Source organism: Camelus ferus, chromosome 1, assembly GCF_009834535.1.
Source record: "Camelus ferus isolate YT-003-E chromosome 1, BCGSAC_Cfer_1.0, whole genome shotgun sequence".
Taxonomy (NCBI): Eukaryota; Metazoa; Chordata; class Mammalia; order Artiodactyla; family Camelidae; genus Camelus; species Camelus ferus.
This window is the reverse complement of record NC_045696.1, coordinates 58552592-58574917: the sequence shown is the minus strand read 5'-3', so window position 1 is coordinate 58574917 and position 22326 is coordinate 58552592. Positions and strand designations below refer to the sequence as shown.

The following is a 22326-nucleotide window of genomic DNA, read 5'->3' as shown; positions in this document are numbered from 1 at the left end:
TATCCAAGTAAAGTGAATTGGAAGCATTTATTTTATTGGGGTGTTTTGCATTATATTAAAAAAAAGTTGAAAAACAGAGGGGAAAAAAACTTTTTCTTCTGAAATAATTTTAGACTTCCCGAAAAGTTGTCAAAACCAGTAAAGAATTCCCATATACCCTTTACCCTGACCTAATGCTGTCCTCGTGTATAACTACAGAATAATCATCAAACCAGGAAATTAACACTGATACAACACTGTTACGTAAACTACAGACTTCATTGAAATTTTTCCGGTTGTCCTATAAGGCCCTTTTTCTGGTCCAGAATCCAATCCAGGATTCCACATTGCATTTAATTGTCATGTCTCCTCAAATCTATAACAGATTCTCAACTCTTTCTTTGTTTTCAATGACCTTAATAGTCTTAAAGAGTATTGATCAGTTATTTTGTAAAATGTTCCCTAATTTTGGTTTTCCTGATGTCGTTCCAAGGTTGAACTGACATTCAGCTCAGCAAGAATACCACAGAGCTGATGTGTATGTAGTATGTCAAATTACTTACTAACTTTGATCTCTTGGTAAGGTGGTATCTGACAGGTTTCTCCACTGAAGTTACTATTGTTCTCTTTGTAATCAGTACCTGTGGGAGGATACTCTGAGGTTATGTACATATCCTATTCCATCATACTTTTGCCCATTAATTTTAGCATCTATTGATGATTCCTGCCTGTAACAATTATTATCATGGTGTTTGCCAAATGATCATTTTCTATTTCTATCATCCTCTACATTTATTAATTGGAATTCTACTATAAAGAAGAGCTAGATTTTCTGGTATTTTTTTAAAATAAATATTTAATTTGTGGTTTTCAAGGGCTTTAAAATATAATGGTCTTTGCCCTACAGGTTATTTATTAACTACAAAGAGAAAAAAGATACCTTTGCAATGGAGATATCTGGTAGGCATCACCTTAACCAAATGATCAAATTTACTGCATGCTTCCTGAATTAGAGATATACAGCATGCTATACTACACAGTACTGTTACCAAAATAATTAACCTGAATCTAATCATGAGAAACAGACATAACCAGATTTAGGCCATTCTATAAGGTGCTTGCCTGGACTGTTAAAAAACTGTTAGTGTTATGAAAGACAAAAACAGAACAACAAAAAGGCCAGAAGATGGCAATATAGATTAAAAGATATGCAACAACCAACCACAATGCATAATCTGGAATCAGAGGAGAACAGCTACACAGAACATTTTGGAGACAACTGAAGTAATCTGAATATGACTCCTGTATTAGGTAATATTGTATCAATGTCAAATTTCTTGGATGTGATAAAGGTATTATCACTATGTAGAAGTGTATCTTTGTTCTCAAAAGATACACACTGAAGTTCCCAGAGATGAAGTATCTTAATGTTTGTAACTTACTTCAGAAACAACTGTGCAGGAACTTCTGCTTCTGGAAAGATGAAGTTGATGTACTTTCCCCTATTCTTCCCACTAAGTACAACTAAAAACCCTGGACACTACATATCAAACAAGTATAAGATGACTCTGGATGATGGAAAGAAGAAGGCAGACAGGCTAAGGACCTTGAGACTCAAGAAATGACACAGTGGTAAATTACCTAAGCCTTTTTTTTTTTTTTTTTTTTTTGCCTCATAGATCCCACACTTGGAGCTGAAGCAGCTGACAACTAGAAACACCAATGGGTGTATATTAAAAAACAAACAAACTCCCAAGTAAAATCTTGCTCCCTATAGCCAAAAGACCAAGAAAGGGGCACTTTACCAAGACAGAGGACTTTTACACGATAACTATGCTACCCCAGCCAAACACCACTAAAAAAAACTGTGACTGCCCACACCCATCCCATCAAAGCCTACATGGGGAGCCTATAATGCTGTAAGGAGATGTTTCAACTCTCCAGGGCTTCAGGAATTTTTTAAAAATTGAATTTAAGACTTATTACATAGCTATAGTGATCAAAACTATATGGTACTGGCAGAGGGACAGACACAGATAAATGGAACAGAATACAAAACATGGAAATAGACCCATATAAACATGCCCAACTTTCTTAATGCAAAAGCAGTTCAGTAGAGGAAAAAAGCCTTTCCAACAAATGGTGCTGGAGAACTTAAGCATCCATGCAAAGCAAAAAAATCAAAAAACAAAAACCCCCACATGTTACATACAATTTAACTCAAAATGGATCATGAACTTACATATAAAACATAAGACTATAAAACTTTTAGAAAGAACAGGAGAAAATCTTCAGGATCTGGAGGCAGTCAAAGAGTTCTTAGACAATACCACAAGCATGATGCATAGAAGAAAAAATTGAGAAATTAAACCATAAAAATTTAAGACATTTGCTCTACAAAAGACCTTGTTAAGAGGATGAAAACACAAGTTAAAACTAGGAGAAGATATGCAAACTGCATAACTGTGACAAAGGACTAATATCTGGAATATATAAAGAACTCTCAAACTCAACAGTAAAAGACAAACAATCCAATTAGAAAATAGGCAAAAGACATGAATAAACATTTCACCCAAGAGGATATACATATGACAAATATGCACATGAAATTATATTCAACATCATTAGCCATTAGGAAAATGCAAATTAAAACCATAATGAGATATCATTACACACTTATCAGAATGGCTAAAACAAAAAATAGTGACAATACTAAATGCTGATGAGCATGCAGAGAAACTGGATCACTCACTCACACAATGCTGGTGGGAATGTAAAATGGTACACTACTCTAGAAAAGTTTGTCTTTTAATAAGCATGCAACTACCACATGACCCAGCAATTGCACTCCTATTTATCTCAGAGAAATGAACACTTTGGTTCACACTAAAACCTGTACATGAATGTTTATACAGCTTTATTTATAATAGCTGAAAGCTAGAAACAACTCAGATGTCCTTCAAATGAGTGAATAATGAAACAAACTATGGTACAGCCATACCATGGAGTACAATTCAGCAATAAAAAGGAACAAATCACTGATACATGCAACACTTGGATAAATCTCCAGACAATTATGCTGAATAAAACATGCCAGTCACAGAAGGTTACATACTATATGGTTCCATTTATGTAACATACTCAAAATGAGAAAATTATATTAATGGAGAACACATTAGTGGTTGCCAGAGATTAAGGACAGGTTGGGGCAGGTGGAAACCATGAAAGGGCAACATGAGGAGTCTTCATGGTGACAGAACGGTTCTGTTCCTTGACTGCATCAACATCAATATCCTGGTTGTGATACTGTATTACAGCTTTGCCAGATGGTACCATTTTGGGGGTGGGGTGGAATAGTTAAAGGTTATACAAGATCTCTCTTATGACTCTACAATTATCTCAAAATAAAAAGTTTAATAAGAAAAACAACTTCACACATTCATTTTTATCTACAACTTACTTTTTGAACAATGAATATACACACTATATGCACAAGCATACAGAGAAAGTTAAAGCAAGTGTTGCAAAATGTTACAAATTGATGATTCTAGGTGTACTAGTCTTTCAACTTATCTGTAAGTTTGAAGGTTTTCAAAATAAAACACTGAGGGAAAAGAAACAGTCTCTAATTTCTTCAGACTTCTTCTGATTTCCTACTCTAAATGTTCCATATCAAGACTACCCCTAACTGACTGAATTGTAGCCTGGCGACAAAGGCAACAAACCACGTACCAGTGGCCTTTGAGGGCTGATCTGAAGGGGATTAAAAAATATCCTGACAACTGGAGACAGAACATATTATGTGGTAAAATAGAATCCCTTAAATTTTACTGTGGAAAAAACAACATTCTTATCACTCTGCTCAGCATATTTGGAAAGCATGCAGTTTCATGCCTGTCAATACAAAGGAAATTTGTTTTTTGTTGTTTTGTTTTGGGGGGGGTTGGGGGAGTAATTAGGTCTATCTATTTAGTGTTAGGTTTGTTTTTTTTTTTAATGGAGGTACTAGGGATTGAACCTAGGACCTCATGGATGCTAAGCACACACTCTAGCACTGAGTTATACCCACCCCCAGAAAATGTGTTTTCTGCTTTTCTTTTCTAAAGCATCACACTTTGTTTACCCTCCTCAAATGAACACCTGGGTGACACTGCTCCACCAAGAGGCAACTCTTGAAATACTTTCAGCTGTTCTGAGGAAAGTAACAGACGTGTCCCTATCTGTAGGAAGAGCTCTGGTTCTGGAGTCACACAGACCTAGGTTCAAGTCCCTGGTTGTAAAAACAGTTTAGGCCCCTGTGAAAATGGTGATGGTAACGGGATTAGCATAAGGCTTTCTGTGAGGATTTAATGGTACAAGGAATGCAAAGGGCTTAGCAAAGTAAGAGCTTGATACATTTGGCATTATTATTAGCATTTAAAATTATTTCATTAAGGCAAAAAGCTAGAAGTACATTTTACAAGAATAATCATTCATGAAATTATTTGAAAGTTAATAATTACCTCACACTGTTTTAGAATCATATGAAATAATACACATAAAAGTTACTAAATTATAAATTTTATAGCATTATAAAAATCATGTAAATAGAGGAATTTTACTTAGAGACAGCATGAAAGGAATACGACACTTAAGAAGACTCAGAGTTAAGTTCTGATCCACCACTTACTGGCTATGTGATCTCAGGATACTACTGAAACTGCCTCAGATTTCTCGTTTTCAAAAGAAGGATAATATACCTGTGTGACAGGACTGTACAGATTAAAGCAGAAAATCTACACAAGAATATTTCATAAAATTAAAGTACTGCGACATCAATGAATACAAGTTTTCACATTTCCTGCATGAAATGTCATTCATTATAATTGAATCCATCAAATTTGACAGAAAAACCATTTCTGAAGCTAATATAAACGATTAAGAAAAATTAGGGAATTTAAAAAAATGGAGCCACTGAAACTAAAATTTCTGATGTCTTTACACAAAAGTCAAGTGCCTATATTTAAAATATTTCCCTAAAGACTTCCACTGAGTTTTAGGTAGCCTTTTGTTTGCAGTCCTGACTGTTTCTAACGTTTTTCATTGCAAGACAGACACAAGTTAGGCCAGAAGTCTTAGCTGGCTCTAACATGTTTGAGTAGAGACATTGCTGAGTCTGGGTCACTGGCATGGTTCCTCCCCCTTCCCTACGTATCTGTGCCTCCTCTGGCCTTGGAAATGAGAGCACACAACTCCCTATCACTCGGGGGCAAAATCCCTCCCTCCTGAAAGTCTCAGATCTATTCTGTCATCAAGTCCTAGAGAGTCTTCCTTCTCCGTGTCCTTTCTCTTCCTATTCCTACTGCCATTACCATAGTTTAGGCTTTCAATACCTTCCACCTGAAGTAATAGAATCACCTCTCAACTAACTTCCTTGCTTCTAGTCTCTCCGCTCTGACAACCCAACCTATTCATCACTGCTAAATCAAATATCTTAAAATCCTGCCTTTGCTGTCGCCTATTCAAAGACTTCCCCAAGAGTACAAAATCCTCAGCCTGGAGTACAAGCAGAGCTTTGAAGCTGAATAATCAGTCCCAGAATATCCAGAATTAGCCTTTACTGCTGTAGGCAGATGACATGCCTCCACCGAAGTCCCAGCACAGGAGACGGTTCACACTGAGTTCACTGGGACCTACATCAATTCAACTAACAAAACTAATAGAGGCTCAAATTAAAAGAGAGGCATAGAATTCAGACATTTTTATTTATTTAAAGTGCACAAAGAATTATTAGAACTGACACCTGAAACAAGCAATAATGGGAAAGTGTTTCTTAAAAATGGGAGAGAACCTACCTGGTAAAGGCAGGCTGCTGTTCCAAGGAAAAACGCAACGATGTAATTAAAATCCTCACCATCACTCTGTAAAAACAAAATAAGAAATTACTTTTTTTTTTTAGTGGAAGCCAATTTCCAAAAGCAACCATTGGGATAGAATATGACAGCATTTATGCACAAATGGTAAAAATTTTCACAAAGTGGCATATAAAAATCTCGAGTCCTAAAATAGAAACATAAAATATAATAACCAGGGAGTGTGATACAGAGGAAGACTACCAGCGTTCTTCTATCTGGGCCTCACCATCAATTATATTTTATCCAAGAGAAGATGAAAGTCAATGGAAACAAGTTTTCATGTAACATAAAAAGACTCTCCCCTCTCTACTAAAGAAACCACATAAAAAAGTACAACACCCCAGTGGCTTATAAAGTTAGGCCTGCTAGCTAGGATTACTATTTGACTCAAATAAATATTGACAAACTTTACCATCTAGTAAGTGTATCACTGAATTGTCCAATGAAGTCATTTGGCATGATTAAAAAAACAAAACAAAAAACCAAAATTGAGAAGCTACTGCCCACTAGAGTGTGCTAAATCCCAACGAGGAAAGTCAGTCATAACACACTATGTTAGAAAAATAGCGCCCAGAGGAAAACCAGAGAGAGATCATGAATAAAATACTTCTTTTAAAAGAAAACTAATAGAGACATATACAACCCATTTTTTCTATTCCTTTTTGATTCCTCTTAAATATCTATATGTATCATTTATCTGAATGTTTTTACAAAGTAGAACATGAAACCCAAGCGGGAGTTATCAAATTATTCTTCCAGGTAGGAGCATTAAATGTGGTCCTTATTTCAGGAAAAATATCTTTATACAATAAAAATTTACACAAGACATGGGACTGTCTCTCATGACCATGTCTTCACAAAATAATATAAAGAGAAAATTCCTTTTCCATTTGCTATTGGGCAAGAAAGTGCCTGTAAGGCAGAGGGAGAGTGGCTTATCCTAGTGAGATGATCTTAAAATAGAAACCATTCAACTATCTGGTTAGGCCAGTTCTATCCCAGAGGTAGGAAAGGTCAACATAAAACTGCTCTACTTTAATAATTCTAAGGCTTTAAATAAGTTCTGCTTGATTGTTTTCCTTTAGTCCTTTAAATCATTTTTTTTAATTATAAAAGTTCATGTTCATTGTAGAGAATATGGAACAGATTGTTACAAAGAAGCAGCTCATATAGTCCATAATGCCACAACTTTGGGAGAATTAGAGCTACCCATTTATGTACCACCTTCTAATCCTTTCTGTACAAAAATACATGTACATTAAAAAAAATAGAACCATACTTTTACATACTGCTTTTTTTGTACTCCACATTATATCATAAACATGTTTTCAAGATACTAAATATTTCTCAGCCACTTAATTTGTAATAATTATATAACCTTTAATGGTGGGGAAATACAATAATGTAATTATTTTCCTACAATTGAATATTATATTTCCCCTAAATTTACACCATCACTTTATAACTCTCTTAATTGCCTTTGGAACACTTAAGAGTATGTTTCTGGAGTCAATCAGAGATTCAATGAAATAACATTTGCAAATACAAAGAACAGTAACTGACACACAGTAAGTATTCAAAAACATTAACTTCTCTCTCCCAGAGGTTACTGTATACATTATTCATCAGATAACTGGGGTTACCTTTAGTATTGTTTAAACCTCTAAAGTGCTGGCCTTGTCTTCTCAATTAGATCCTAACCTTTCTTCAAAGCAGAAAATAAAACTTACTACTTGCATGAAACTTGCATGTGCACATAGTAGGATTCAACAAATGCATGCCAAATTGAGCTGAACTTTGAAAAATCTTTATTTCTACTTGCTAAAGAGAATGTCTATAAACATATTCTTCCATTCAATAAATACTCATTCATTAAACACTTACGGGCCAAGTACTGCATTTCTAGACCAAGAATAGAAAACAAGTCAACACCAACTCAAGAAGCTCACCCTCTAATCAGGAAGGCAGATACAGACACCAACAATTCCTACCCGAAGTAGTAACTGATGGGATAGATGTGTGTACAGGGTACTAAGGGAACATACTGGAGGACACTGCTAATTCTGCCTGGAGAAAAAAAGGATCAGGGAAAGTTTGCCAGAGGAAGTAAAGCTTAATCTGCATCTTGATGGATGAACTGGTAGACAAGGTAGGAAGAGAATTCAGGCCAAGGACATAGCTTGTGCAGTTTCAAAGAAGGAAGAGGTTAGGATGACTCCAAGGTCTCCTGTTTAGGCAAGTTGGAAAGATACCATTCATTAAGTTAGGAATATAGGAGGAAAAGTAGTTTTGAGCACAGAAAAAATAGAATTCATCTTGGACACGCTATTTTGGACTTGCTAGTGGGACAGCCAAATAATTATGCTTAGTAGACATTTAAGTTAGCTTCAGGGAAGAGTTTAACCTAGAGATCTAGTTTAGTAGTCATGAATTTAAATAGTAGTTAAATGAAAGAAAGGACTATGACAACCAAATGCAAAGCTTAATTCTTGATTGGCTGCTAGATCAGAGAGAGGAAAAAACACTATAAAGGATTATTTGGGGTCAATTTTGAATTGTGAAATTTGAATATAGACTTTATATTAGATAATACTGCACTGATCTTAAATTTCTTTGGTGTAATAAAGGTATTGTGATTATGTAGGAAAATGTCCTAGTCCTTAAGACATACATATTGAATAATTTTGGACTGTCACAATACCTAGTTTTACTTCAAATGATTCAGAAAAAAAAAGAAAATGAATAGAGAAAGAAAGGTAGGTAGGTAGGTATACAGGTAGCTGTTAATTATGTCTACTATTAAGTTTTAAAAACTTTTCTGTAAGTTTGAATTCTCTCAAAATAAAATGTTGTGTAGTGGGGGAAAATGGGAAAACAAATGAAAAAATACTATGCAGTCACTAAAAAGAATCTCTACATGCTCAAATGAAATGATCTACATATTATTAGGTGAAAAAAGATGCAAATCAGTATGTATAGTATACTTATATATACTTATTACAAAGAGTAATTTTAAGAGAACAATTACGTAAGTAAATATATAAGTAGATATGCACTAGCATATACACATTATCTCTCTACAAGGACACACCAGTGGTTGACTCTGGGGAGAAGTGGGAAGAGAATTACTTACTGAAAATTACAGGATTTGAAATTTACCATGTACACATTTTACTGTGTGTATGCATGACTCTAGATGTCTGTGGATATACATCTATTAACTTTTCTAAAAATCATTTTGAAAATATCCAAGGAGAAGGTGTAGAGTTAGAAGAATATAAAGCCAAGGACACAACACCAGAGAACGCCACTATTTAAAGGACAGGTGGAGGAAGAAAGTTTACCAAATAAACTGAGGAACAGGAAGAGAAAGGGAGAAAATACAACAGGAGAAAACTTTCATGGAACTGAAGGGAATTGTTCCATGGAACTGATAATCTCAAAAAGAATGTTAAGTAACACATCACACTATTAACAGTGATTTATTTGCTTCTAAGTTTTCTAAAATAAACATTATTTTTTAAATTAAACAATGAGTTATTTTTAAGAGGAAGAACTGAACAGTTTGTGGGATGAGGTAGAGAGGACACACAAAACAAGGCCTCAAGAGTGGCTGCAATATGTGACAACCAGAAGGACACTAGTGAACTTAATGGTCAGTGTTTGAAAGAATTATACGGCAGAAAGAGATCACAGCAGACTAAGAGAATAGAGGTAAGGGAGTGGGGGCAACAAACATAGTCTATGTTTTCAAAATATTAGAAGGAAACATACATCAAGAGGTTTTTTTAGGTTTTTTTTTGTTTGCTTATTTTTTAGAGACCAGCAGGCTATATATCATGTTTACGAGCTGAGAGAATAAAGCCAGTAGAGAGGAAGCAGATGAAATGTAGGTGAGGGACTAGCTAGAGCTTGAGGAAATATGGAACAGAGGTTTAGAGAGGACAGAAGTGGGAGCGCGGTGGGGAGCAGGGTGGACTGGAGCACGGATGAAGGTGGGGTGAGGAAATAAGGGCAGAGGTAAGGAGTCAGATTTTAAAAAATCACATTGACCTTCAGAGGATGCTAGGGTACCAACATATTGCTTTGAAAACTGACAAATAAAGGAAAAGAATATTTTTTTAAGGTGAGGATGAAGAGGTAAGCAGAAGCTTCATATAACAGCCACACAACGTATTAGGATGACACTATTTAAATGTTTGCAGTAATTGGGAAACATTCACTTTTTAATCTTAAACGAAAAAAGGGCACAAAGTTACATAATGTATATGATATGTATACAAGTATATGTGTGTCTATACAGTATATATTAATAAAATACAGAGAAAAATTAGGGGTAATTTTTTTCTTCGTTATATATTTCCCCATATATGAAAATAGAACTCAGGAAAAATACTTTTATTTCTTTTGAAAGAAAGAAAGCACTGCATCTTAGCATAAATATTATGCCACTAAATAAATCAAAACTTCCTTTGAGCTTTAATAGGTATGTAATTTCTTTAAGAGGTATCAACAAATCTATGGGAAATAAAGAACTCAAAAAACAAAAGCAAGTGGATTACTTCTGTTTTGTAGTAGCCATTACAATTTTAGAATCAGAGGGTCTTAGAACACTAGTACTGAAGTGGTCCATGAGTATATGTAGTGTAAAGCCTTCCTCTTGCAGAATAGGAAAATGAGATCCAAGAAGGTAAAGTAACCCATCCAATGTCATAAAGTTAGTTACTGGCAGGTGCAACCCAGGTATTCTGTCTTCCAGGTCAGCATTTCTACTGCTGTATCAGAATTCTCAATACTTTTTCTAATGCATCACATGCAAATTACTTCTAGGTTGGCATCAGCCTAATTAATATCGTTGCTTCAAGGTTGATCCTTAAAGGAACATAGGCAATATAAACCCAATGTGATAAAAGCTTATGCATTTGTGAGGTGCCAATTCACAATAAACTTATTAACATCTCTAAACTCAGAACAAAGTATGGAAATGAGTGAAAAAATCTAACTTACACATTACTGTGAATACCAAATCAAATTTACAACTTAAAAAAAAAAAACTACATTCACCCTAAACGTCCCTAGTCTGAACTTAGATACCAAAGAAAAACTCCAGTACTTGGTATTTTAAATAAATCGTTTGTTATTGCCCTAAGAGGCAGCTATTAATCTAGAAGAAACAAGCTTGTGCTGAATCTTCAAACATTAACAATATACAGGAATATTGATTCACATGGGTTCTCAAATTTAAATGTGCCTCAGGCACCAAGTTACATACCAGAAGATAAACATGGCTATCATTTTTAGCATTCGAGAAGAGTATTTAGAATTCACAGCCTTAAAAAAAAGCAAACTTTAATATCGATATATTGCTCATATTCAGGAAATACACTACACATTTTTAGCTAGATCTAAAAATATGATCTCCAAATAAATCCTCTGCTCTTAAGTCAAGTATTAAAGAAATGCTGAGGCCACTTAATCTCGCTACTGTCTTTCTGCCTCCTTTATCACCAAGATTTGAGTAACTCCACTACAGGTAACTTCAGAACATAAAAGTTTAAGTCCCATATCCTGGATTTTGCACTCAAGCCTACGTAACAAACCACCTCAAAAAGATCTACTTTATTGACCAAAAATTATCTATAGTGACTCTAGATATTATTCCTAACACAAAATACGATGAGCCAGAGAGAAAGCTAAGTGTATGTCCTAAGTTCAATGGCTTTAGTGAGAATAAAAAGGACATTTTAACCAATATAGATCATGAACAATAATAAAATAGAAGCTAATGAAGGAAAATTAAAAGCAAGAGATCTCAGGTCCCTAATTTTATATATATTTTCTCTCAGGTTAATCCAGGCTATAAAGGATGTACTTGTTGAAACTAATCTAGTTTGCACCCTTAATCCTCCCCTGCTTCGGTTCTAAATTTATCACAGTACATTCTGCATTCTGACATTTCATTTTCTCCTTTCGTTTGCTTATTGTCCATTCAATCTTTTAGAACATGGAATCCAGGGCTACAGAGTAACCCCCCATTATTCTCATAACAAGACAAGAAAAAAACATCTCCCAGAATCAGTCATTTATCAGAACATTTTTCTCTGTACAGATATAAACCCCCCAGTAACTAGAACAGGAATCTCTACTTTTGGTCCAGTGAATTTCCTAAAGCAATGATTCTCATTTACGTGAGAGGGTCAGAATTTACTGGAAAATACTTTAAAACTACCCACGAGTGACAAACTATTTGTGGACTACATGCCCCTCATCTTTGCACTCTTGTTTCCTCACTCCTCTCTTAGAGCATCACTGCTTTAGGAACCTCAACTACTGAGAATGCATGTGGGTTACAGCAGATCAAAGACTTAAAATAATGCTAAGGGAACAACATAAGCAGGTTTTCCTAGTTTCCAGATACTAAAAATCCCACATGGACCAATTTATAGCTCTCTAAGTCAAGTGAGGAAGAAATGATGTTGGGGTGAATTTAGTCTAGGAGGACAATGAAAAAGAGAATTCCATATCAACCATCAGAAAGATACATCTTCAAAGATACAAGCATCCATTGGCTTTCACATGGCCCTTGTCAGAGGGCACAAAACTGTACATCTGACCATAAAACATGAATCAGATCCCTGAACCCAGGCTCCACTCTGGCTGGTGCTCTGAGGTCCCCACCTGGCCTGTGTGAACAGGAACGCTAAGCCCCTCCATTAGAAGAGAAAGCCCCATCCACTATTTTAACAAATGGTTAAATGGAGCTGGCTGGGTGTAACAGGCTGAACTTATTAACTAAGTGGAGCCACACCTATTGCAACATCAATGCCCAGAGAATGCTTCTCCCTTTCTGGCCTTTGTTTTAATGCTGGTATGTGTGTGTGTGTTTAAATTAATAGACTGCTATCTTTAGAGCAGTTTCAGGTTTACAGAAAATTAAGCCAATAATAGTACAGAGAGTACCCATATACCTACTTTCCCCTGCTCACAGCTTTCTCTATCATTAACACCTTGCATTAACGTGGTACATTTGTTACAACTGATGAGCCAATAGTGACACATTATTATTAACTAAAATTCATTATATGTATAACTGAATCACCATGCTGTACACCAGAAATTAACACAACATTGTAAACCAACTATACTTCAATTAAAAAAAAAAAACTAAAGTCCATGGTTTACATTAAGGCCCACTCTGTGTTGTACATTCTATGGGTTTTGACAAATATATAATGACATAACCACTATTTCAGTAACATTCAGAACAGTTTCACTGCCCTTAAAATCTCACGTTCCTCCTATTCATCCCTTCCTTCTTCCATTCTTCCAAACCTCTAGCAATCGCTAATCTTTTCACTTACTGTCTTGAAAGTTTTGCCTTTTCCAGAATGTCATATAGTTGGAATCTTATAGTACGTAGTTTTTTCAAACTGGCTTCTTTCATTAAGCAATATGCACTTAAGGTTTAGCCATGTCTTTTTTTGCCTGACAGCTCATTTCTTTTTATTACTGAATAACATTCCATTGTATGGTTTGCTGAAGTTTGTTTATCCATTCACCTTTTGAAGGACATCTTAATTCTGTCCAGTGTTTTTGAAATTATAAAGTTGATATAAACATTAATGTGCAAGCTTTCGTGTGGACAGAAGTTTTCTACTCATATGGGACTACTCATGTAATACCTAGGAGCATGACTGCTGGATCGTATGGTAAATCTGTTTAGCTTTGTGAGAAACAGCCCAACTGTCTTCCAAAGTGACTATACCATTCTGATTTCCCACCAACAATGAATGAGAGTTCCTATTGTTCCATTTCCTCACCAGCATTTGGTATTGTCAGTTTTTTGGATTTTGCCATTCTAATAGATGTTTAGTGGTATCTTACTGATGTTTCGATTTGCATTTCCTTAATGACTTATAATGTTGAGCATTTTTATATGCTTATTTGCCACCTGCATATCTACTCTGCTGAGATGTCTGTGTTTAGTTCTTCTGCTCATTTTTTAATTGGGTTTTTTCTTTCTTTAGTGTTAGAGTTCCATGTATGTTTTTAGATATAAGCCCTTTGTCAAGTGTGTTTTGCAGATACCTTCCTCTGGCCTGTGGCTTATCTTTTTCATTCTCTTGATGTCCTTTGCAGTTTTTAAATTAAGTCCAACTTACGATTTTCTTTCATGGATACTTTTGATGTTGTATCTAAAAATTTATCACCAAATCCAAGATCATCTAGGTTTTCTCCTGTTACCTTTCATAGGTTTTATAGTTTTATGTTTTACATTTAGGTCTGTGATCCATTTTGAGTTAATTTTTTGTGAAAGGAGTTAAGATCTATTTCTAGACTTTTTTTTTTTTTTGCATGTGGATGGCCACCTGTTCCAGCACCATTTGTTGAAAAGAATTCTTTGCCCACTGAATTGTTTGTTCCTCTGTCAAAGATCAGTTGATCATATTTGTATGGATGTATTTCTAGGCTCTCTATTCTGTTCCACTGACTGAATTGCTTGTCTACTCTTTTGCCAGTACCACACTGTCTTAATTAGAGCTTAATAGTAAATCTTAAGGTTGAATAGTGTTAGTCCTCTGACTTTGTTCTTTTTCTTCAGTATTGTGTTGGCTATTCTGGGCTTGCCTTTCCACATAAACTTGAAAATCACTGTCAGCATCCACAAAATAACTTGCTGGGATTTTGACTGGGATTGTTGATGAAACGACAGATCAAGTCGAGAAGAAACAACATCTTAACAATACTGAGTCTTCCTACCCAGGAACATGGTAGATCTTTTATTTCTTTTCTTAGAGTTTTATAGTTTCCCCATAAAGATCTAGAACGTATTTTGCTAGATTTATTAAGTGTCTCATTTTTGGGTGGTGCCAATATAAATGGAATTGTAGTTTTAATTTCAAATTTCAATTGTTCCTTGATGATATATAAGAAATCAACTGACGTGAATTCTATGGCCTTGCTGTCATCACTTATTAGTTCCAGGAGTTTGCTGATTCTTTTGAATTTCCTACATAAACAATCATGTCATCCCTGTCATTCTTCCTTCCCAAACTGTGTATCTTTTCTTTTCTTGTCTTATTGCATTAACTAGGCCTTCCAACGTTGAATAGGAGTGGTGATAGGGGACATTCTTGTCTTGTTACCAATCTTTAGAAGAAAATATCTAGTTTTTCATCAAGTATGATGTTAGCTGTAGGGTTTCTGTAGGTATTCTTTATCGAGTTGAGGAAGTTCTCCTTTATCCCTAGTTTGCTGTGAGTTTTATCATGATTTTGTCAAATGCTTTTTCTGCATCTACTGATATGACCATATGATTTTTCTCCTTTAGCCTGTTGATATAATGGATTACACTAATTTGATTTTCAAATGTTGAATCAGCCTTACATACCTGGAATAAAACCCACTTGGTTTTGGTATATAATTCTTTCTTTATACATTTTTGGATTCAATTTGCTAATATTTTATTGAGGATTTTTGCATATGTGTTCATGAGAGATACTGGACAGTAACGGTGGTCTTTTTAAAATGTAAGTAGGCTGAGAAATCTAGCACTATCAGTCAGTTACACAAAAGTGGTAATTAGTTTAATCAGATTAGTATTCTGAAAACCTCAAATACGATGAGGCAGACATTACTAACCAGAGAGAGAACATGAAACACTTAGGAATCAAGGCAAACATTAGCCAGGGATAGTGGTTTAAAAGCATGAAAAGCTGTGTTTAAACTACTTTGCTTAGTTTTGAAGTTGTGAATCAGAGGAAAGAATCAGTCTAGGAAGAGGAGGGATAAGATATGAGTGCCTGAAAAAAATCACCCGTTAAAAGGTTTTGTGAAATATGGACAGCTTTCCTCAATTTTAACTTACAAGTAATGTGGCCTAAACCACAGGTTCCCCAACTTATGTACTGTCTTCCAAGTCAGAGGTAGTAAGGCTCTGCTTCTCTCTACCCAGGCCTGCTCCTGCCCCTTATTTATTAATCTGCTCATTTCAAACAACCAGAGAATTTTTTTTAACAATAGAATTTTAACTTCAGAGTACCACATTCACAATTTTTGCCAACTTTAAATACTAATTATACCATTATTTATTAAGGTATTTCATAAAGGTCACTTTTTATTAAAATTAATTTCTTTTAAAAGGAAAATTTTATATCACTATCATTAATCGAAACTAGTATCCCTTACCAAAGAGACATTATACATTAATATACATTAAATACATTAACCCTTAAAACTAAAAATGTTTACCCTTCTACTACCTAGTCATCTGTTGTGTAGCCAGAGGTAAATGTGTCCTATACTTAGAGAAATACTCATCAAATCCACCTTTCTCCTTCATTTCATAAGCAATGAAGCTGACGACCAGAAAGTAAGGTGAGCTATTCAAGGTCATAGAACTAATCAGAAGCTGAGATGGAGCCAACCCTCCTTCTTTCTTCCACAAATAAAAATCAACTCTCCACATACCTATGCTACTCTTCTTTCCACTACATCACATTAAAAAAAAAAAAAGGCAAAGAGGACCTTTTTTATTAGCTTTTTCACTTGGCAGTCTCCAAATTGCCTTTGTTTTTCTTTTGGCAGGTTGTTTAACTGGCTCGAAACTGAACTCCTGCTGGAATAAAGCTGAACTGGCTACGGAACAGGGGCAGGAATGCCAATAGACAGTAGCCAGCTGTCCTGTGCCTGAAAGGGAAGAGGGGCTTTACCTAAAGGCCCAGGATCTTCTGGAAAGGAACTGGGAAGTCATGAGTAGACCCCAAACCCCCTCAAGGGACAGCTCAGTTGCCTGGAACCTGTAATGTTCTCTGCTATTAGTGTCACACAACTGAGGATATTCAGAAAGTACTCAGAATGGCACTCTCTTGCGTATTCCCCAAACTAACAGCAATTTAAAAACACAATATAAGGTGTCTTGAGCGGGTTTTTACAAATGATACTCTTAGCCTAATGCTGGCCCCCTCCCAAAAAAAAGAGAACTAATTTACAATGTGGAAGTGTCAAAAAAAAAAAATCTTCAGAGAAAAGTGGAAATAGGAAAAGGAAAGCTGAAATGTGCTTAACATTAAGAAAGGAAGTTTCAAAAGTTTACAAAAAGAATAAGAGAAAAAGTATATTCTGATAGCTGTAGTCTCTAGAAGAAACTCAACTGGAAAACAAAATAGTTGGCAATATCTGAAGAAAATGAGTGTTTTCACAGGTAGCCGCCAACAAAAACGAAAAAAGAGCAGATAAGTAGGACCACCCAGAGATAGGACAAAATCCTGTCCACAAACACCCTCTTCTTCCTTCTATTCCTCTCTGTCCACTCAGATCCTTCCTGGCCCAGCCCACCCCCCCTCCATGAGCTTCCTTCTCCCTCACAATGACTGCTCCCCTTCCAGACCTTCTGTACTTGACATTTACTTGTGGCCTTCTTTACCTCCCCAATTCAGCTCTGGGGTCTGAGACTGCAGAGCCCATGTCACACATACCTTGGTGTCCCCAGAATACCTCTAAACAATGCCTCCTGCAATGGAGATAATAAATAAGTATGTGCTAATTAAGCCAAAGAAGCCAACAAGAAACCTGTTTTTAGAGGGGAAACTAGAGTAGGTATAAAGAATACAAAATCTGACCATGCATTATAAGTTGTACTAATACCCAAATCAATTCAAATCAATCGTGTAACAAGTAGAATCAAAAGGCACAGTCACCTGAAATTGCAAAAATAGCACAGTACCTGCAGGAGACTTTCTATGGCATGAAAGCCTCGAATTAGATTCAGAGCTGCACATAAAAGACTAAGGATAAATGCCACAATCCCTGCCAGAGTTGCTGGTTTCCAGCCTCTGGTGAGCTGAAAAATAAAACAAATAGTTAGAAATGAACATGAGTATCTCACATTAATACCTACACTTATGTAAAATGAAACTCACTGCTTAATTTAAATGGGTCAAATATAGACGAATCATCATAAAATTATTTAATATATGTATCTTAGTAATAAATATTTTTTAAAATGCAAAATGTCTGACAAGATGACAGCTTCATTCCCCTGAACTCAAGTTGAATTAACTTCTTTTTCTCTACTTTTTTTTTCAAATATGGGATGCTTCATGAATTTGCATGTCATCCTTGTGTAGGGGCCATGCTAATCTTCTCTGTATCTTTCCAATTTTAGTATATGTGCTGCCAAAGTGAACAGTTTTTCTCTACATTTTTAATAAAGACACCTAACTTGCATTTTGGGTACACAGTGCTAAGGAGTGCTCATATTTGGCAGTAAATCATATAGGAAAAAACCTAACTGCCTAAATATGTCTACCGTTTGCAAAGGTGACTTTGCTCAGAAACACACTGCATAATTCCTACTTTTTCTGAAAATGCTTAGAAAACATTTTTAAAGACAAACAGCTTGCTTTTAAGCAAAGTTCTCCCTTATCTGGGTTCCAGGGCCATAAATACCATGAGACAGATGTTAAAGCTCATATATAATAACTAATCTGAACTCTACAAGAGAATGGACTTTTATAGTTATGAGGTTCCTGGTCTCTGAAGACCACTTGAAGGTAAAAATACTAAAACACTAGCTGAAGTGACCGGTTTATTTTACAAACACATTCCCTTATCTGTCAGGGCTTCAGAGCATAAGACCTTTAGATATACAATAGCTTCCCTTCATCATCCTCCTGCAGTTAACAGAATTAACAATAGAGTCTAAATGAAAACACAAAACTAAATACATAATCAATCTAAACCTCAGAAAGGAGAGAGAGGGAAAGAGAGGACAACAGAACTACATTTAGATCGTTTTATTTAAATCACTGAAGTGTAAAAGCCCTAACAATGAAGTTAATGAGGTGGAACATTAATATAAGGAAGAGCTTAAATCTTTGCAACTTATATTCAGCCATTACAACGGAAAAGCTTCCCAGACAATTCACAAAAACCCATATTTCACAAAAAGTATTTATTCCTCAAGTTCAGTAGAAAATGCTAATATAGGATAACATTTTCTTCAGTTTCTTTTGTGCCCAAGGTGACTGCTTGGTCTCCCAATCAATTTCCTTGAGATTTTAATACGAAAATAAAAAACTAATTTCTTTGTAAAGTACCAATACCAAATTTTCTATCACTGGAGGAAAAAACAACCTCACAATCTAAAAATCTATCCAACTGGTTTACCAATCAGTCATGTTTTGCATCCCTCCCTCCCTACCTCTGCACCCTCTCTGAGCAGTATGTTAGGCGGAACTGTCCTCTAAGGAAAAAAGAAATCCTTAATATGGGCCTCAAGCATAAAGCCACTTGATAACTGAACAGATTATAGGAATAACACTTATAAAGTATACAAGTTTACCTTACCGAAGAATCCAAACAATATTTTGTATTATAATTAAAGAAACTTAAGCTTTTGATGGCCAAATAAGGGATGGCCATTTTTGTACTGTTGTTTTTGGGTTTATTTATTTATTTAGTGGGGAGTAATCAGGTTTATTAATTTATTCATTCATTGATTTATTTAATGGAGATACTGGTGATTGAACCCAGGACCTCGTGCATGCTAGGCATGCACTCTACTACTGAGCTATACCCTCCCCCCTGGATGGCCACTCTTGAGAGGAAAAATATTACCATTTTAATGTGTTGATCAATACCTATTTAAGAAATAAATACTATTCTATACAAATGAAATATCTGTACTAAGCTTCTAACACTTGCCTCTTGCCCTTGGAGTACTCTTTTATAGTGACACTATACCATTTATAAATTATTTCAAAATGACCAGAAACATTTTTAAGGCATGAAAACAAATGACAAGCCTCCTTTAACAAGGACAAGGCGTGCATTATGCTGAAGGACAGGCTGGAGCTATGCCAAATCACTGCGAGGGAAAATTCTCAAGTGGAGATTCTCCCACTCCCACCCCAACCCCGTTCCCAGGACCTGTGGGAATGGTTACCAAGAAAAAACTATCTGCACACAACATGAGGATGACACTTTGTAAAGACAAACTGAACAAGGTATTTAATCCATCTTAATGTATTATGTTATATATATATATTTTTATTCCAGTAAAACAGATTTTAGATCCACTGTTATCCACAAATGCTTACTTCACACTTCAGTTTGGCACTGTGATAGGTACTATGAGGTATACAGTGGATTTGGAACAGTAAGAAATGAAGAAATGAGAGGCAATGTAGAAAAGAATTATTTTGCTGAATCCAAAACAGTGTCACCTGGTCATTTTTTGTTTTGTTTTGCTATTACTGTCTTCTGCTACAATGATTTTAATTAGTCTCCTTGAGCCCAATAATAGCATTTTCATGACAAAATTAAATTTTTCATATATCAAGAATTAATGGAGAGTTTACAAAAGTTCCTTAAGAAGTAAGAGTAAATTCCTTGGAACTAAAAAGCTACTGGTTATAGTGAATTAATATATTTATTCAGCAAATACTTTCTGGCATGATTCTTTGTAAGATGCTGGGTTTTAGAGAATTGAAAAAATGAATTACACAATCTGTCCTCAAGGCATTTCTAGTTTTTAAAGGTAAACAGACAGATAAACACATGAAAGTCATAAGCATTCTAAACTAAAAGAATTAAGGAATTCTGAAGAGGAAAGATAAGTAGGGGAGAGGTGGTGACATAGGAATGGTAAGAGAATCAAGGAAGATCTTTAAAGATGGTTAAAATTTAGACAGATACAAATGGGAAGAACTGCATTTCATGCAGAGAAAAGCATCTGAGGAGCCTGGAGATGGAAATGGGAGAAGCAAATAATAACAGCATCAACAAAAACTACTACTACTCCTTCTACTAAACCTTCTAATAGTGGCTGCTCTCAACGTGCTTTATGTACATGATCTCATTTCATCCTTCCAAGAACCAACCCTATGCAGGAGACACTATAATAATCCCCAGGTTTTTCAGACAGGAAACTAAGGTTTAGAGGGATTGTGTAATTTGCCCAATTTGAGAAAAGAAACTGGGATTTAAATCTAGGTAACCTGACTCTAGAACTCACGCTCTTAACCACTTTGCTGTTGGGCACTGCTACTGGTTTTGTTTCACTTAAAAAGATGTTTATAAGAGTAGGAAGAAATAAGGACAGAAAGGAAGGCTATAAAGCAAATTAATTAACAGACAGTGTGAACTATGACGCTAAAAATTTATGGGCAAATTGGACAATGGGGAAACACAGAAGAGCAAGAAATTGCTGATTAAAGCTGTGCTTAAAAATATTTATTAGTGGGTTGTAAAGAGATAGAAAGTAGAGATAAATATTATTTTCTTACTGCCTTCTCACTAGGCATACACTGTCCCATTTAGCCTTCAAAATGGGGTACTTCATGAGGTAGGAATGACTAACTTCTGTGTCTGAATTTTCTCATCTATGAATTGAGGTTAAATAATTTGTTATAAGTCAGATAGCTAGTAAGTGCCATCTTCACAATTAGCACTTGGGTCTGAAAAGCCCATGCTCTTTCTACAATTCTGCACTAGGAAGTTCATGAGGGAGTCACTGCCAAAGACTGACTGAAATAAGGGCTGAATTAGGACAGTGACAGTAGAAACAGAGAAGAAAGAAGTTAGAGAGATTACAGGAGTAAAAACTATTAGACTTGGCAACTAACTAGATGTGGGACACAAAAGAGAAAAAAAATCAAGGAAAATGCCAAGGTTTGAAGTGTGGGTGACTGAAAAGATAAGGTGCTCTTACAGACCCAGTGGAAGAAATTCATGTTTGATTGAGAATGGGACATTTTAAACATATCAAACTTGAAGTGATGGTGAATCATGTTTAACAAGCAACTGAAGAATGTAAGAGCAGCAGGACTGAAGGAACATATGAGGTCTGCATGTGATGGGAAGGGTTTGGATGAGATTACAAAGGAAAGAAGTGGGCCAAGACAAATCTTTGGTAAACACTACCTGTACAGGGAGGAAGACGAGGCAGGGGAGACAGATGTAGAACAACGAGAAGAGTGAAGAGCCACAGAAGTCTAGGAAGGGGAGACCATCAAGAAGAAAGATGCAGCTTATGATGCCTGTAGACAGGCCAAAGACAATTTGAACTGAAAAAAAAAAAAAAAGATTTACTGATTAAGAGATCGGGTTTTGAACCTTTATAAAATAGTTTCAGAAGAGTGGTTGAAGGCAAAATTCAGCCTGTAAGAGGTTAAATAACTGATGAAGGTAAGAGATAGAAGCATAGTGAATACTAGTGCAGTTAAAGGAGAAAAAAAACAGGATGACAGCCTGACAGACATAACAGAATTGAAAACAAATTATTCTTCCCCTGTAATGGGGTGTAGAAGGGAGATTTTAATACATTTATGGGTGGAATAACAAAATTCAGTGAAGAATAGAAGAATCAAGAGAAAGGAAAAATAACTGGTGAAAAAGAGTACCAGAACATTCACGGTGAGTATCCAAAAAGATGGTACCATTCTAACCC

At 35.5% G+C, this 22326-nt stretch overlaps 1 protein-coding gene and 1 non-coding gene across 2 annotated transcripts in view; both read right to left on the bottom strand.

Annotated features, from left to right (window-relative positions):
• SEC22A (SEC22 homolog A, vesicle trafficking protein) overlaps positions 1 to 22326 on the bottom strand; it is a 58009-nt gene that overhangs the window by 3586 nt on the left and 32097 nt on the right. Inside the window, 3 exon segments of the mRNA XM_006189853.3 lie at positions 5814 to 5879; positions 17599 to 17697; positions 17699 to 17715. Of these exon segments, the coding sequence (XP_006189915.1) occupies positions 5814 to 5879; positions 17599 to 17697; positions 17699 to 17715 (182 nt within the window).
• Positions 17957 to 18061, bottom strand: LOC116666700. Its single transcript, XR_004323608.1, has one exon. It is a non-coding gene; the product is annotated as a U6 spliceosomal RNA (small nuclear RNA).